The following is a 16906-nucleotide window of genomic DNA, read 5'->3' on the forward strand; positions in this document are numbered from 1 at the left end:
AACATTAGTCAACTCTACATTGAACTGTACTTCACTTATGACAAAATTAGTTTGACAATCCGATTGTCTATGTTGGTTGTCCACCTGATAAAACATCTGTCTGTGTCAATTCAACCTTAAACTGCACACTTCCGTCTCGTTGCACCTGTCGTTTTACTGTGTCCTCCTGGTGTGCCGGTTGACCGTGTTGTTGTGCATGTCGTCCTCCTGCCTGCCCATCGCGCTGGCAACATCTGACCGCATTCATCTGTCCCGTACTCCTGTGTTTCAGCGATCACGCTTTCAGTTAATACCTCCAACACCGCCATTACTGTTATTTTTTCCAGGCACCTTATCAATATGACACTTATAAAAGTAATCACATAAACAGGCAAATCGTAGCTAATAAATAATGATAACAGCAAAGTAGTAAAAGTGTTTAGAGTTTATTGAAGAAATTTTTATAAAACAATAATAATAAAATAACAAAATAGCGGCCCAGTTTACATAAACATTACCTCAGCTTCCTGCAGGAGTAAATAAGGTTTAAGTGGTAGGAAATGTGAGTTTAATAATGCAAGTAAGGAGAGTGCTGAATGAATTGAGTCAAATTAGCTACATTATACACAGAATTAATGTTGTGGTGAAATGCAAATACTTTGTGCACCATCAACCTTCCCACTGACACATTCATCCCTCTCATTTAAGCTGCTCACCTTCCACCAGCAGAGGACTAAATTTACCAAAGAACGGCTGAACCAAACATTTCATACATGAAGTGACCTCATTACAGATACAGATTATCACCTATATACTATTCTCCTATATACTATTATTGAAAAATGAACCAGGCACACCAATCAATTTAGGAAATAAGCAATGATTTCAGTTGATATCCAACACAGGATCATACATGCAATACAGATACCAATACAGATTTTAAATGCCATCATATACATTATCTATGGGCTGAATACACATTTCAGAACATCATCACAACAACATCACAAATTCAGCTACAGTATCCCAAATCCCTCCTTCTCCCAATTACTTTTTGTTTGCACTTTCCTGAGTTTGTGCTGTGTTGAGTGTCATGTGTGGGAAGTGTCTTGTCCTGTTAAATGTTGTAGTGGAGTATTGGAGTGTTGTGTTCTGTTGTACCTGTATTTATCCCTGTAGTAGGAAATCAAATCTGACAGAAGAGGGGAATGTAGTTACCAAAGAAAGAAATCAGAAGGCATATTAGATACAACAGATCCATACATGCACAAGGTTAGAGTTAGTTTTTTACCCCAAATTTCTTAAATACCTTAAAGTAGCTTGTTGATTACACATGCAGCTTTAAAACAGAATATAAATGTCCATCTATTATCACAGCCAGACGAAGATGAATAGCTAAGGTCAGCTTTATTCGCCTTAGCTGGGCAGCTAAGCCTCATAGCAGTGCGGCTACGACACGTCTATTAAGTGCGCCGAGGCGTTCGATTATCGGCGTTTGACGTCAGATTCTTATAGTTGCGTTAAAGCATTTTAAATGTAGTTTTAGCATTAGTCGCTTACAGTAAATGCACATTTGTAAAGTTTCCTGTCGTTTATTGTGCGCCACCCCGTTTGTTTCCACGGTAACATAAATGTTACATCATCAACAGTAATCATTCTTAGAAGACACACAACAGCTAACGTTGGCTAAAGTTAATGTCTCGTCACTGTCACTTAATTTAACCTTTTTTTCAGCGAGAGTTTGGTTGTTAGCTGCTCCGCAAGCAAACGTGTGGACATCAGTTTGAACCATAGACTGCAGTCTAACAAAAACTGTACTTTGAAATAGCTGCAGTTTCAGCGGAAGTAAACATTTGCTTGAATCTTTTAGTTTTGTTAGCTAGATAGCTAATTCCAAAAAGTTGTATTCGTTAGCACGAAGTGAGGAATAAGAGATGGTATTATTTTAATATTAAGTTAGTAATACTGTTACTTAGGTGACATTTAATCCTTGTTAATGGCTTTGAAACCACTAAGCCATATAAAGGGTGAAATGGATCAGACAGTGGCTTGCAGCAACAGCCGTTACAGTAAGTGACATAATTGCTAACTCTACCTGTGCACGTTTTGATGTATTTGTAGATGAGCGTCGCAAATTTATCTTTATACAGTATATTTACAAATGCATGTCTGTTTGGTTAACAAGGCCTCGTTACTTTCATCGTTATACTTTCAGCCATAAGGACAGATCTCAGCTTGCTGCTTGAGTGTCTGAAGTTTCAGATGAAATGTCCTGATTTACAGAAACAAGCTCTTCTCACCATTCACTCAATCTGTGAAAACAGAGGTAAAAGTGAACCATTAATGATGAAATATACAGTGTTTTTGTTTCCAACCATTTCATCTACACACTAACCATCTCCCACAGCACCATCAGTCAGTCATACTTGTTTGGTGAATAATCATTGCCTTTACATAATTAGCATATGATTCAACTGCCTGTTTTATTTGATATTTTCATTTTTTCAGAGGATAACGTGGACCTGTTGAGAGAAATGGGAGGAGTGGTGTTTGTGTATAACCTCTCCAAATCAAGTATTGTTCATTCAGATGTCAAGGAGACTGCACTCTTTACGCTTTGCACACTGGCAGAGGCCAACGGTAGGTGTTTCTGTGATAGGTGCAGAATTAACTTAATTACAATAACTTTTATATATTGGTGATGTACTAATTCTCTTTCCCTCTGGTAGTGTATTGCAAGAATTCTCTGTGCAGAAAGGAGACATTTGCAGACCTTGCTGGTTGGTTGATGAAAGAAGACATCCCATTGACACAGAAGAGAGTGTCTGTCTATTTGCTGTCTGTGTTGGTGGCTAGTAACAGTAAGATCAAGGCTCCTCAGCTGACTTAATGAGCTAAAGCTACAGGGTTGGCTTTTTAATTTATGTGCACTTTTTTCTCACTTTACATGACATTTTTTTTGGTTTTGCTTCAAACTCATGAAAGCAATTTCATATGAGTATGATTATATTACTTTTGTTATGCGGACCTTGGAAGCTCTTATTTGTCTGTGTGCTATTACAGAATCAGGACAGACTTTAGCCCAAACCACCGGCTGCCTGGATATTCTGCTGGACCTCTTCAGGTACTTTTCATTGATGTAGCTAGATACCACTCATCAAGTTTGCATAGGTAAGACTTAATTTAAAGAAACCCACTCATATAAGCACATACATATAGGTTTGATGGTATATGTTTTTTGCAGGACCACTTTCCCCCTCTCCACAAATGCTACTTCAATCGTAGCTAATGTTACTCACACTTACCAATTCTGGGCATCTGTGTCCAGTGCTCTCTGTGGATGTGTCAACAATCCTCAAAATGGTAATTTCACTTGTGTATTTGTGCCTTGTATAGAGCAGTTAATATGTAAAACATTGATACCTTTGCCATCCTAGCCTCTACTTCCAAGTCAAACCATAGAACATTTAATTTTTGAGACTCTAGAGTAAGAGGAGTTTAAAATCATCTTCTTTTATCTTCCAGAGGAGGGTCAGCGCATTTGTGTGGCAGCCTTTCCTACAATAAAAATGTGGCTTCAACAGATTGCTCTGCCACACACAGAGATTTTTCAATCAGTATGTTCCTTCATAGCAATGACAGTTGCCAACAACTGTGAGTGAAAGAGGCAGAATGCCATATATTAAACTTTTGACTTCTTATATTTATGTAAAACATCCTAATTGAAACTTATCACATGTTTGTTTCTGCAGCCTGTGTTCAGGAGAGTTTTTCTATCTCAGGAGGTTTGGAAACTCTCACTCATTCACTGGTCCGTCTAGCTTCTGTGGCAGATACAAGCGTGTTGTCTTGCCAACTTTCTGTCATTTTATCCAAGACCCTGTCAGCTTGTATTGCTGATAACCGTGCGTATCGCTCTCTCACATAAGCACATGCACAGTAACAGTTAACGCAAACAACCACATTGTTTCCTTCCTTCCTCATTGACACTCTACTCTCTTTAGCTGTTCTGGCTTCAGGTCTGGCACAGCATGGCATAGTGCCCCAACTCTTCTCCCTGCTGGGAAGCCCAAACCTGGACCCTAAGGACAGGCTCTCAGTTTTACTTACCCTGGGCCACTGCACTGAGGCATCTGGTAAGACTGCACTGAAGTATTGGAGTATGATTCCACCTCACACTTTAAACATTTTAAAAACTGTTACCCACTGTTACAGTTTTCTTTTCCTTAAGAGTACAACTATCCAAACAATCCAGTCCAAATATTTCTCACAACTGTATGTTTTTTTTTCTTTCTGTAGAGGAGCACCAGTCCCAGTTGGTGCAGTGTGGAGGCCTGCCCCTCATCATAACTTTACTCACAGAGGACACAAGTGAGGAGGTTCGGAGGGCTGCTGCATTCATATTACAGACCTGCAAACAGGCCAGTAAGTCAAGCCTATTTTGTTTGCATCATAATGCAACTATTTCACAGTCACTGTAGTTTCATCATTTAAGATGGGACATTGAATTGAAGACCATAGCCCTTTTAATTTATGATAGCTGTTATTATAGCTTCAATGTCTCTGTGCCACTGTTAATTAGCACTATTACTTGTTTGCATCATTGCCCTCCCTGTTCCTTCCTCCAGTAGATTTTTTCTACTTTTCTGAGAGTGACAGATCAAATGAATATAGAGAATGAAGGATTGAGTAATTTGTTGGTTAAATATAGAATAGAGAGTTCTCAAATTGATTTGTTCGTCTTTGCCTGTGAAGCTATGTCCTTGGGAATGCCTGGTCTGATAGCAAAACATAGGGAAAATGAAAACGCTGAGCCCTTTAGAAACATGGAAAGCTTCAGGAACTCAGCCAGGGAGTTGCTGCTCAGAATTGACCAGTTGGAGAAGAAACAGGCAAAGGTTAGACATGCTTTTACACACATGACCACAATTTAATCAGCATGTGCAGTAGCTTGGTGACTTGTGATGTGTGCTAATGTTCATCTTTAGGAGGCTGAGGACGAACAGGAGAACAAAGACATACCAACTTCAACTGAAGGGCTAGTTCTACCATCTCTATCTCCAACCTTACCTCTACCTCTGCAACACAAGGAGAATATTAAAACCATCCCCACAGCATATAGACAGACCAGCACTCACAAGCGTATAGAAGCAGGAGATGACAACAACTTTAAACTTCAGACTGTCAGAAACATGATCATGAAGGAGAATGAGAGTGACCTGAAGAATATGAGCTCCATTACTAAGAATATGAGCTCCAGTACTTGGGAGGAGAAGGCTGAAGCCAGTGGAAGGGATGAAAGGTACTCAGTAAACAAGGGTACCAGACCCCAATGTCTTCTCGTGTATGGTCACTAGAGGGAGGCAGAGAGCTACATTCATCAGACAGGTTAGTAGAGTTAGTACTTAAAAATTCAAAAGAAGTGGTGGCTTTCATGATTCCTTTTTCTTACGTTTTTGTTTATTCTTTAGTGATTTGTTTAAACCCCCAGCACCAGTTAGGCACAGTGTACCAAAGGAAATTAATTGTACTGACAAAGAAGGTAAGAGTCATAGTGTCATGTCTTTAACACACTGTTATAATAACTTCTTTCTTTACTTTCATTTTTGTAGATATGCAGTTTATACCATGTTTATTCTACTAATAATGTTTTTATGTTTAGAGTTACAGGACCGGGAGATGAGTAAGGTGGGGAAAATCGCTGCTGAGGAACATTTGCTCTCTCATTCTCGGTGTGCAGGTAGAGGAACACAAAGCAACCCCTCAGTGAAATGCTTTCCATCTTGTATTATAAAATGGTGGTTGAGAGTTCAAACTGACATGGTGTACTGGCCAATCTTTACTTTACAGTATTTTAAAATTTGTAAAATAGTCTTTTTTTTGGTAATTATCTTTATGTGAACTTAGTAATGAATAATTAGAATCAGGGCTCCAGACTCAAGTGTGTCCCATAGATTGCTTTATTTGTCTCGCCTCATTATTAACATCCACTATTTTATCATGGATGTTTTCGCTGCTTGCCTGTCCTCTATGCCGCGGACAAGGCTGCATCAGTGCGTGTGCCACACACACACACACACACACACACATTTTGTGTTTCTTATTGTCCTTTACATGTCCAAGCTTACTAGAGAAGCCTGGGACTCAACAAGCTCAGGCCACACAAAAAATCATCGTCTATCTAAACTTCAAGGGAGCACTCAGGCTAATCAGTGTAAATTTGTTAATTCTCCACATTTCTTCTCTCTCTCTTTTAGGCTGTGTATTGCCTTTTGAGAAAGTGACCAGTCGCACCTTTGCATCTCTTCAGAGCTCCTGCCCTCACAGCTGTGACATGCACAGGGCTCTCCAAACGGCCACAGAGCAATTCAGGACTCATCACTGCAGCCTTCTGTTCAGGAGAGAGCTCCAGGACAACACAGTGGAGCTGACAGGTCAGGACTCTGAGAGAGTGTCAGCAGCAGAGCCACAAAGAAGCCAAGAATACTGGCGTGGTAATAGGCTTCAACATTTGAACTGACATAGTAAAACCAAATAATCAGATGGTATAAGTTCCATTCACAGTCTGATTGGTCCAAGAATACATTCCAGCCACATTAATAGTTCCTGTAAAGCACAGCAGGAGAAGAAATTGATTATTGTGCTCAGGAGAGTAGTTTTATTTTTATTAATTTATTTTTCAGAAATGTGGAGTGACTCCTTAAGTTCATACAAGTGTTTTACAGTGTATGTGCTTTACATTTTTCATTTTATTCACATTAAATATAATATTAGGTAAAACAGTTTATCATTTAAAACAACTGCATTATCACCAAACAACTACAGATAACTAACCAAGTTAAATGAAAATCAAAGAAAAGGCCCACAGCTGCCATGAGGCTTACTCACAGCTATGTCGATTGAGTTTCACTTGTCACTTGTCACTGCAGGTCGCTACAGGTTTTATGTGTTTTCATGTTTTATCGAACACACACCAGTTTGTGTCTCACTCACTTTGCACTGGTCCTAGTTTGAAAGTTGTTGTATTGCAGATAACCAGTTCACAAAGGTGACGCACAATGAAGTGCCTTGTGCAAAGTTAGATATAGGAATGGACACAAATTTTCCTTGCAGTTAAAACATAATGCTATCTTCCCAGTATGGTAAGCCCACAGAATATGCACATGGTGCTCACAACTGCCAGGCACCTGTGTGTGTGTGTGTGTGTGTGTGTGTGTGTGTGTGTGTGTGTGTGCGTGCCAGTTCAAATTCTACATTTTGTTACCCTACTCACTACAACCATATAAGGCTAGCATTACCTAACCTGCCATGAGCACAGGCTGAATATTACTGCATTTGGCAGTAAAATATAATATGCAGATATTAAAACAATGGGTGTGGGCTAACATTTCAGAACTTGTTCCTTGTATGCAGTATGTCATAGGTGCACTAAATTATCGTTATTGTACTTTACTCATATTTTCATTTCTTGACAGCATCAAAAGGTTGTTCTCATAAAATATGGGGACTAGTAACATCTCCTCTGAACTTTATCTCAGTGCATTACCTCAGTCATGATAAATTTAAAAACTTTACACTGAATAAACAAGATGTGTGTAGTTGATTATGTATGAGAGGACCTTTCAGACAGTAAGCATGCGTCATGAGTGTAGCTGTTGTTCCAAACTTTTTTTTATGGAACAGTCAGTTTTATTGTCCTTGTCCATTACTTCATAACTGTTATTTTAATAACCCCATTAAGATACACACATTGTTGTCTTTAACTACTGCTATAAAATGTCTGATTTCTTCTCCACTGTAAAAGAGGTCTCCCTGACTCCCATATGCAAAGGAGCAGGGAAAGGCATGCATTCCCTGCCAGAGCAGCACTGGAAGAAACACAATGGTAAGAAGCAAATGAATTTTTATATAGCTACATAACACTGGGATGTCTCAAAGCATTGTAATGCACCTATGTAGAGCTAACAAATCAACAAACAAAATTTTGTAATATAGTATGAAAATAAATAAACTGATGCACAAGAAAAACAAAATGTTCTCTTAACCATTCAAATGCATGAGCGCAGAAAGCAGCACTTTGTCACAAAAAGTTGTTCCTAAAAGCTAAAGAAATTATTTGAATACTTGGAAGATATGTTTAGACTGATGTATTATACATATACAATATTCTTCAAGTGTGTTATTCAGCTGTCATCTTCCATTAATCATAGGCTTCACTTTGACTCCACTGCGCAAAGGAGCTAAAACTGAGACATTTACCTCCTATAACAAGACTGGTATGTATGCAATATTATCACAGCAGCATCTTCCTGAGGGTAAATATGTGATATCAGATATGGGTGTATACAGTAGATTACTTTAAGTGTGTGTGAATGTTGTGATTGAGAGCCTGTGGTGGGAGCTGTCCTCTGCAGTGTGTTCCTGGCAGTAGACAAACCAGAGAGCAGGAGGAATGTTGAACTGCAGCCAGTGTTCTCACAGTGCAGGCCAGAGCTGGTTCAGAGCAGCACAGCTGTATTAAGCTGTTTCACACTCTGTGTAACACCAAGAGTGTGTGTGCACGTGTATGTGAAAGAGAGAGATTGAAAGGGTGTGTTCTGATGCTTTTGTGTTATGCCAGTGACATAGCAGTGAAAGGAGAGGAATTTTAATATGTTCCACCTTATGATTTTTCATGTTGTGTACTTCCATTACGCTCACTATACTGTAATATGTATATTCATATATTTCGTGGTTAGATTTGCCATCCATCTCCTTTTTCCCTCCCCGTTTTCCAGATTTTCCAGTTCACATGATCTCAGTCAGACTTTCTGTAGCCTAAAAGTTATAGTGTTGCAGTATGGACACAGAGGTGCAGGCATGGAGTGTAGGTTTTCTGTGCTGTCAGGCTGAGATTTACTGTATCTTTATACCTCTCAGCCAAATGCATTTTCCAATGCTCCCTTTGAGTAAGTCCACACTTAAAATAGTTTTTTCTTCCACTGCACAGTCCACATTTTCATTCTTTCTCTGTCCAGTTCATCTGTTTTTTCCATCCTCTCCTCCTCCTCTAATGTACTTTCTTCTGTCTTAATTCTGTCCCCTTTCTTCTGTTTTCTTGTCTCCCCTTCATTCATCAGTCGTTCTTTCCACATTGCTGTTTGTACTACAGCTATATAAGCCATAATGAGTGATGTAACATTACTCTAATGAGGATTAGGGCAAGAGCGAAAAGAGAAATTGTCTCTTTTGTACGTTAAGTCTGGCGCCAGTTGATATGTTGTTGAGTAATAGAATGAGTTGCAAAACCTGGCCTCCACTCAGCACACAAATGCAAAGTGTTTTATGTTCCAATACAGAGAGAAGAGGAGGGAATAGTGGGCATCGTGTTGATAAGCTGAAGACTAGCACAGATCACTGCTCCACTGTAAGAGTTTGAAAGAATGTTCTCTGTCAAAAATGTATGTTCTGATGTTTATGTGGCCTGCCAGATTTTCCAGCAGCTTTTTATTGCTGTGACTACACAGTATGTACAGTCACAGCAATATATAGCAGTGCATCAAATTTAGTTCTTAGACTACTTCATCTTATCAGTGCCTCCTACTACAAACAGTAATATTGATATACATATTGATTTACAGTGAAATGATGCAAGGATATGGCACAGAGAAGGAAAGATGTTTGAATCAATGCCTGTGTTTTACCAGACTGGGAAAAAAACATGAAATGCCATTGAATTACACAGATGCTGCATTTTTGATACTGTACATGGGTCATCCCGCAGTGTCTCCTCAAATTAGTATAAGTGCAAACATTACCTTAGATAAATAGCTGATGTTAAAGTAATGTTTATAAGATATTTGTTAATAACTCTGTTAATTGCAAGTTAAGTCTAACCAATTAATTATAAAATGTGTGTACTTTACTGCCAGTAGCTAAAGAGTAAGTTCCTCTACTTTCCAGGCCCAGGAAAGACTTCTCTTAATTAGTACCATGTGAAAATCATTTTAAATCTTTCCTGGGATGCACAGTAAAGAACTGGCTGTGTTTAGTTATGTAGAAACTGAAAATAATCAAATTAATCCAGTCATTTCTTGCATTATAAAAAGTTGATCATCTGCAGCAGAACTGTAACATACAGATGTACTTTGAATATATCTTTGAATATACCAGCTGAAGGACAGTCTTTGCAGCTGCACTACCATGTAATTGTAATGTAACATTGGCACTAATAGAGATTATACATCAAATGTCAAGTGTCAGCCAATTGATTTTCATAGCGCACTCAAGTAAATTGAAACCAGTTGCTGCCTGAAGGGTGGGAAATCAAATAAAAACTAGTACGATGTGCTTTGCAGGATGGTTGGGAGTAATTTATGTAATTTATTTTTGGGTGAGTTTTTGCATGCACGTTTCCCCCTATTTTATATATTTTCAATTTTGTTATTCTATTCAGCAGAGCTTTAGTAACTAGGCCATGTGTCAGAGGAGAAGTCATTAACATTTGAAACAGTTACACTTTTACTCTGCACGAGTGCAATTTGGCAATCAGATTGTGAAACAGCTTTTGAAATGATGAACTACACACAAGAGGTACAGGTATTATACTTAATGATGTCAAGTGTGTATCCATGTACATTTGATTTGTTCCATCATCTTTACTGTCCTGTCCATCTGACCTGAAATTCACTCTTTTCTGTCATACTTATTATTCTCAGAGAAGGAAAAGGAACGATTTCAGCGTTGAGGAGGTGCACTACCTACTGAGCGGAGTAAAGACATTTGGCTTCTCGTGGAACTCCATCTTGTGGTCATATCCCTTCCAACCTGGACGCACCAATGTTGACCTGGCCAAGAAATACAAACGGCTAACGGTAACAGGAGAAAATCTTGAAAAAAGGTTGTTTTTGTTTCAAGATAACTGTCAAAATGCATTTAATTAACTGCCTTTCTTTCTCCTGTTGTTTTTTCCTTCAGAGAGGTAAAAGCCAGGATGTTGGCTGTGCATAGTACTAGTCCTGAGATCCTGTGGCAGCCCTCTGGAAATTAACCAAAGGCCTTCATTCTATCCAGTTCAAAACGCTGCTCTGTTAGTAAAATTATCCAAAGCAGACTTCTAATATATTGTATTTTAAGTGTTTATTAGATTTTTAGTATTTTGTATATGGTTTGCACTCTTTCAAATGGTTTCTGCAGCATTTTTTTAGTGTTTTTCTTTTTGTTATTTATTGAAAAATCAAAACAGGTGTTACTTAACATTCCCTGACTATTCTCTGTTCTTCTTTGTATTTGATTAATGCAAATAAAATTTCAGAAACTTTTCAAATTGAAAATGTAGCTGCAGGCACAATTTTTGATGTATATATTCATAGTGTTAAATGTCACATGACACTAAATCAGAAACAGTTGGGACTTCTGTATGAATTGTGCCAGATTCTGAATGGAGTAAGGTCCATTTTAGTAAAGTGTTTGTTTTCCTGTTGCACCACCTCTTGATGAATCACCACAACATTGTGCAGTGGCACTGTGTTGTAACATGTACGTCTGCCAGATTGGATTGTAATTGCACAATGTTTTCAAAAGGGCCCAGCACCTAATAATCTGGCAACCACCTATACCAAACCTATACTGTTTTTTGCTTCTTTTAAATAGTCAAAATGTTCAGCAGACACCTGTTCAGTATGGTCATGTGACTTTACCAAGGACTCCATGAAAAGTGTTGTCCATTTCAGCAGTTATGAACCAGAGCATACCATAAAGTCAGTTGTGTAGCATATTTGCATTTGAAAGTTTTATTTTATTTTTAACAAGAATATATTTTTAGTACAAAAATGGAAAATTGCACTTCTGCTTGGACCCTTATAAATCATATTTGTGTTACTTCCTTGATATACACTGTCACGGAAGCAAATACCCAGTTCTGTTTTCTTTGTTTTTGTGCTTTGGCCATCAGAGTCCATATAGAGAGACAGGAAATCAACAAGGAGGGGGGGGGGGGTCTGAAGTCAAGCACTTTTGTTTATTGAGCTGAAAGCCTCTGGTATGACAGGAATCACAAATAGTGCAAATTATGCTCCTTATCTATTCTCGGTGTGCATCAAGAAGTAGTTAACTGTATGCTTTACTAAAGGCAAGCTTGACTGAGATCACTGTATTAAAGAGCGCCTCTCCCTTTCCATGGGGACTCATCTGTGTGTTGCCAAAACCATGGGACTTATCCTTTCACCATGCCCTGAGGCGTAGGCTGTTAAAGTTAGGTGTGACTAGACAAGGCAATATGTTTATTGGTAGTGGGATATAATATGATTATGGGTTATATAACTGGAGAAGACATAATTGCCTTCTAAATATTGTCTATATTGTGAGCAGCTCTGTGTTGTACATCTTGACAACATTGTGGTATCTTATCTTATCGTAGTCTTCCTGTCAAACTGGTCAGTAGTTTGTATTTTTACAAGTTTCATTTTTAGGCAGGCAGAAGTGGCCTCTCTTACCAATCGACTAACTACTTCTGTCAAGATGTCGGGATAGCAATGCAGTGAGGGCAGGGGGTGGGGGTGGTGGACTGTGGTGGGAGAGGCATGCAAGGAGCAGATTTCTCATGGACTGAAACACAGCCATACTGAAGACTTTTGACCCAGACCCCCCGAAAACCTCCTTCCTTTGGAAAGAATGTGGCCTCGTCTCTCTCCCCCTTCTCCTCCCTCCCCTCTCGTCCTCTCTCCCACGAGACTGTGAGAAGTCGCTGTCTCTCTCTTGCGTGATCTGCGCTGTGTTGGGAGGAATTTGATTTCCATGTGCACATTGTGTCCAATTCATGTACTAGCATGTTGTATAACGTTCTGTAATGGGGAAAGCTCTACTTGCTCCAATATGTTCATTTGACAGATCCCTACTTGGCACTTGCCACTTCTGTTTTAGGCCAGCTAGGTCACATTCCACATTGAAAATAATGGGACGAGCGTGCAGCTACTCTACATCTGGAGCCTTGTAGCCATAAAGCTAATGAATGTCAAGTATCACGCCAACTTGCCTTTAGTTTTTTCTCATTTACACTCTCTAAATCATAAACTATAGAACAATATTTTTGAAAAATTAAAAAACAGAGTGCATGACCATAACACAAATGGAATAATATGTTTATTTTCACAAGCAAGCCACTACTTTAATTAAAATCCCCTCATTATACTGAAAATACAATAAGAAGATCATTCTTGTTAGAGGAATACTGCAAAGTCCAAACATCAGTATGTTAAGGCATAAATGTTTATTGGATACTTGTATCCTTCTATATAGTCGTATGCATATATGGTCTCCGTTGCATTGCTACTGTCCCTTGCCTGTCATTTTTATATTTTTAAACTCCACTTAAAGTTTCTCTATCAGATTGTTATATAGCAATGACACCATTTTCTTCAAGTACCCACAAGAAATACAAGTTGAATTCTTGCTTGTTGAAATTGCATAGAGGAAGATCTCTGTTGTCCATCAATACACTTATGTACACGATTATCCCATGTCCTGTTTGAGTTTTTTTACTCATCATTCCACACACAATATATGGCTGTATACATGTAATCAAAAAAACAAAACAAAACATAAATTTATCAGTATTCAGTTGTAAGTGAAAACTGATGAGACATCAGTTTCTTCCAGAGCTCATTTGGCACATTTTGTTCACTTTGAAAGACAAAATAAGCTGTTTGCCTTTATTTGGCTACACAAGTGAGGGGAGAAAAACAACCATTGCATCTGTGATTCTTTCAGAAGTCATGTAAAGGGTTAAGAGGGTTTCACAGGAAAACATCCATTCACTTATTTCATGAACTCTCCTCAGTGGATTCACATCAGCTCAGTAGACGTGCTTATTTCTATGATGGGAGCGTCGTCAGGGATCTTGACATCATCGGGAATGAGGTCAGAGACAAGGTCGTTTCCTTTCAGCTCCAAATTCTGTAGGAGTCCGCTAATGTTTTCCTCATTGACATCACTCACAAGTTGCTCCAAATTCTCTGCAGCCTCCACCTCCATTGGCTTTTCCGGAGACTCTGATGTCTCCTCTGACTTTTCTGGCTCAGATGTGGAAGTCTTAGCAGCCTCAGTGCTGTCTCTGCATTCCTCAGCCACTGGGATGTCTGAGGGCCCGTCTGCACTGACCAGGTCAGGGATGGGAGCTGGGGGGGGGGGACTGTTAGCAGGTTGGGGTGTGTCGTCGGGGACACCCAGGTCGATCAAAGGGGGTGACGTGGGCACCGGCTCAGGGAGAGACTCTTGGGTAAGCATGTCTGTGTGCTGCTCCAGAGGCTCAGCTGGGACTGGTACTGACTCTGAAATGGGCTCTGGGACAAGCTCAACTTCTGCCTCTGGATTTGAGGTAGGCTCTGGTTCAGAGACAGGTTCTGGGGCTGGGGCTGGTTCTGGTTCTGGGGCAAGCTGAGCTTCAGCAACAGGCTCTGTTTCAGCAGCAGGTTTTGGTTCTGCAACAGGCTCTGATTCCAGAGGAGATTCTGGTTTGCTGATTGAGACCAGAGGCTCAGTCTGGACTGGAGCTGAGCTTTCCTTTGTCACAGGCTCTGGCTCAGCATCATTTAGCGTGGCAGAGGCGGCGGGAGCCTCTGGCTCTTTACACTCTGCTACACATTCTTCACTGGGCAAACGCGCCACTGGTGTCACCACCTCCCCCACCACCACTTCTAGATCCTCTGCCTCAACGGTCTCTGGTGTCTGTGCTATCTCAGACTCCTCTGCTGGTTGAGGAACAGCTGGCTCCTCTGCAGTCTGTTCAGTGGCAACAGTTTCACCATTGTTGGCTGGAGTGTCTCGCCTTCTGCTGAACTTGTTTCCCATAATGAACCTGTATTGAAGTTCAAAATGAGATAAAATCATTTTTAAATAATAAAATGTCAAATTCTGCTCTTTAAGTTGTTGCAAAAAGTAAACCTAAAGTTTTTTTTTTTTTTAACCTCAATATCATATAAAATTCCTGTGGTTGCAGGCGTTGTATGTTAAGTTGAGGATGCTGCTCTTCTTACAAATTCAGAAGTACATAAATGCTCGATGTTACAAAAGCAACACAATATTAAGAGGGAAACTTTCTTTAAGTTGTCAGAATTGACTTAACTAACTGAGCAAAAATATTCCAGTGTGTGTGTTTTGGTACATCATGTTCTCTTGAACCCTTCCCGGCCTGCATGTACACCATGTCCCATACAGTGTTGGGAAATGACGGTGTCTCTCTAGTGAATGTTTCTGGAGTGTCGGAGGACAATTTAAAACATTTGTTTGTTTGATTCTTTCTTTCTTGTTTGCTTTGCACTGCATGCCACCTCACAGGTTTATACTCCCGTGAGAACATAAACCCTGGACGAGTTCAGACGTGCAGTGGATGCGTTTGCGACATAATACAGGACAATTACAGTAATGGTGTCTCTGTTTGCATTTTCTAATTATTGTGTAAAACAACCACACCTTGTTCTCCTGTCTGTCAGAACCCAAGATTTCGAATACTAACATGCATTTCTAACAGTATCATTACTTGACATTGTGCCATGACAAATATCCGATTACAATTAAAATCGACGCCAACATCGCCCCTGTACTAATTGCGACTAATTGCTTGTCAAAGCAAAACGAACAAAGAAGCTCTTGCAGACGACCCCGCCTCCCTCCCGTGCTGAACAAACTTAAAACTATCCAAAGTGCAGAGAAGTAAAAACAACTCCGGTTAGAATTTGAAGTTAAAATAAATAACTGTTATTAGCTCTGCAACCAACCTTTTGAACCCGTTTGCGTTGCAGTAAAAGCAGAAAACGATGGAGATGGTCTCGCACTCTGGACTTGGAGAAGACCGCACGTCAAACTGTCTGCTGCTGACTCGCGCACCAGCAGCGGGACAGGCAAAGCTGTACAGACGCTGCTTGCGCACCGTGCGCGTTCACGCTCCGTGCGCGGCACCACCACCCGGACTAGTGCACTTCCTGAGCCACAGTGGCGTCGTCGCCTCACCAACGTAAGTAATCAAAAAAAACTTTCAACTTTGTCTTTACCCAGTCAAACTTAGTATCCAGTTATGAGTCAGCAAAACATGTGTCATGTTTCACAGGGATCCCCACTAAATCTGTTTGAACTTCACCAAAAGCTAGTGATGTAAATTTTGGTTTCATTTAAATGTTATGGCAGTATCAGCTGATCAGCTGATACTGCCATTAAACCCGTGACATGTTTATTGTTGCAGCACAGGTGTGCTGTGCTGTGACAGACATCCCACTTGAGGCTCATTCATGAACATCACTCAGACATTAATGCCGTAAGTTTCTGCAGAAATACTAAATTTATAAGCAATTTTGTCAGTTAAATGCTTTTTTCTGTATGTTCAAACAGACACCATCAAATGACTGTTTGTATTGATTTTTGTCATCATAAATATTGAATCTGCAGGTCAGAAGTCATGGGGTGTCAGAGGGTTTCAGTTCTCTGTGTGAAGAGTCCCACAGGATGCTGTGTTTGGATTTCAGTGTTTCTCCTGCTCATCTTCATTCAGGTGTCAGCCTCCCTGGTGTACTTTGGTGGTGTGTTCGCTATCTTTGATAATGCCCTCATCAGCCCCTTTCAAATATGTCCAAAACATGGTGAACTGTACTTCTACTCTGTTCAGGGAGCTGAGTCCAAGATAAACATTAACATCCTTGAACCAGCAGTTATCCTGTCTCTGTATGTTAGTGTGGTGCTGGTGGCCTTTGCCCTGCTGTCCATGGTTTTAGCTGCCTATGCCAAAGACAAACCAGCACTGAAGTGTAGCATGGTCTGCCAGGCTGCATCAGGACTACTCATCGTGATTGGCATTATTGGTTTTATGATACTCAATCACTCATGTCTGATTGGGGGTCACATGACGCTCTCGTTCTACGTCTGTGTTGGTGTGCAGGTTGAGCTGGCTCTCACAACTGTG

General features: G+C 40.0%; 2 protein-coding genes and 1 long non-coding RNA gene across 3 annotated transcripts; 2 read left to right on the forward strand and 1 right to left on the reverse strand.

Annotated features, from left to right (window-relative positions):
• Positions 1-16: 16 nt before the first annotated feature.
• Positions 17-11875, forward strand: terb1 (telomere repeat binding bouquet formation protein 1). Its single transcript, XM_051073340.1, has 20 exons — positions 17-2048; positions 2195-2305; positions 2488-2619; positions 2709-2840; positions 3043-3103; positions 3224-3342; positions 3505-3633; positions 3732-3884; positions 3984-4115; positions 4279-4404; positions 4735-4877; positions 4968-5335; positions 5403-5521; positions 5642-5719; positions 6237-6473; positions 7784-7864; positions 8190-8255; positions 9318-9385; positions 10677-10832; positions 10936-11875. Exons 1-20 carry the CDS (start codon positions 1976-1978, stop codon positions 10966-10968), a joined length of 2517 nt encoding a protein of 838 aa, XP_050929297.1. The 5' UTR covers positions 17-1975; the 3' UTR covers positions 10969-11875.
• A 1206-nt stretch (positions 11876-13081) lies between these two features.
• Positions 13082-15893, reverse strand: LOC108875172 (proteoglycan 4). The gene is made up of 2 exons (XM_018663913.2): positions 15732-15893; positions 13082-14812 (listed from the first exon to the last, which is right to left on the reverse strand). Exon 2 carries the CDS (start codon positions 14803-14805, stop codon positions 13801-13803), a length of 1005 nt encoding a protein of 334 aa, XP_018519429.1. The 5' UTR covers positions 14806-14812; positions 15732-15893; the 3' UTR covers positions 13082-13800.
• Positions 15827-16888, forward strand: LOC108875191 (uncharacterized). The gene is made up of 3 exons (XR_001959826.2): positions 15827-15967; positions 16193-16264; positions 16396-16888. It is a non-coding gene; the product is annotated as an uncharacterized LOC108875191 (long non-coding RNA).
• Positions 16889-16906: the final 18 nt, after the last annotated feature.

This window comes from Lates calcarifer, linkage group LG10, assembly GCF_001640805.2.
Source record: "Lates calcarifer isolate ASB-BC8 linkage group LG10, TLL_Latcal_v3, whole genome shotgun sequence".
In the NCBI taxonomy this organism is placed as follows: Eukaryota; Metazoa; Chordata; class Actinopteri; family Centropomidae; genus Lates; species Lates calcarifer.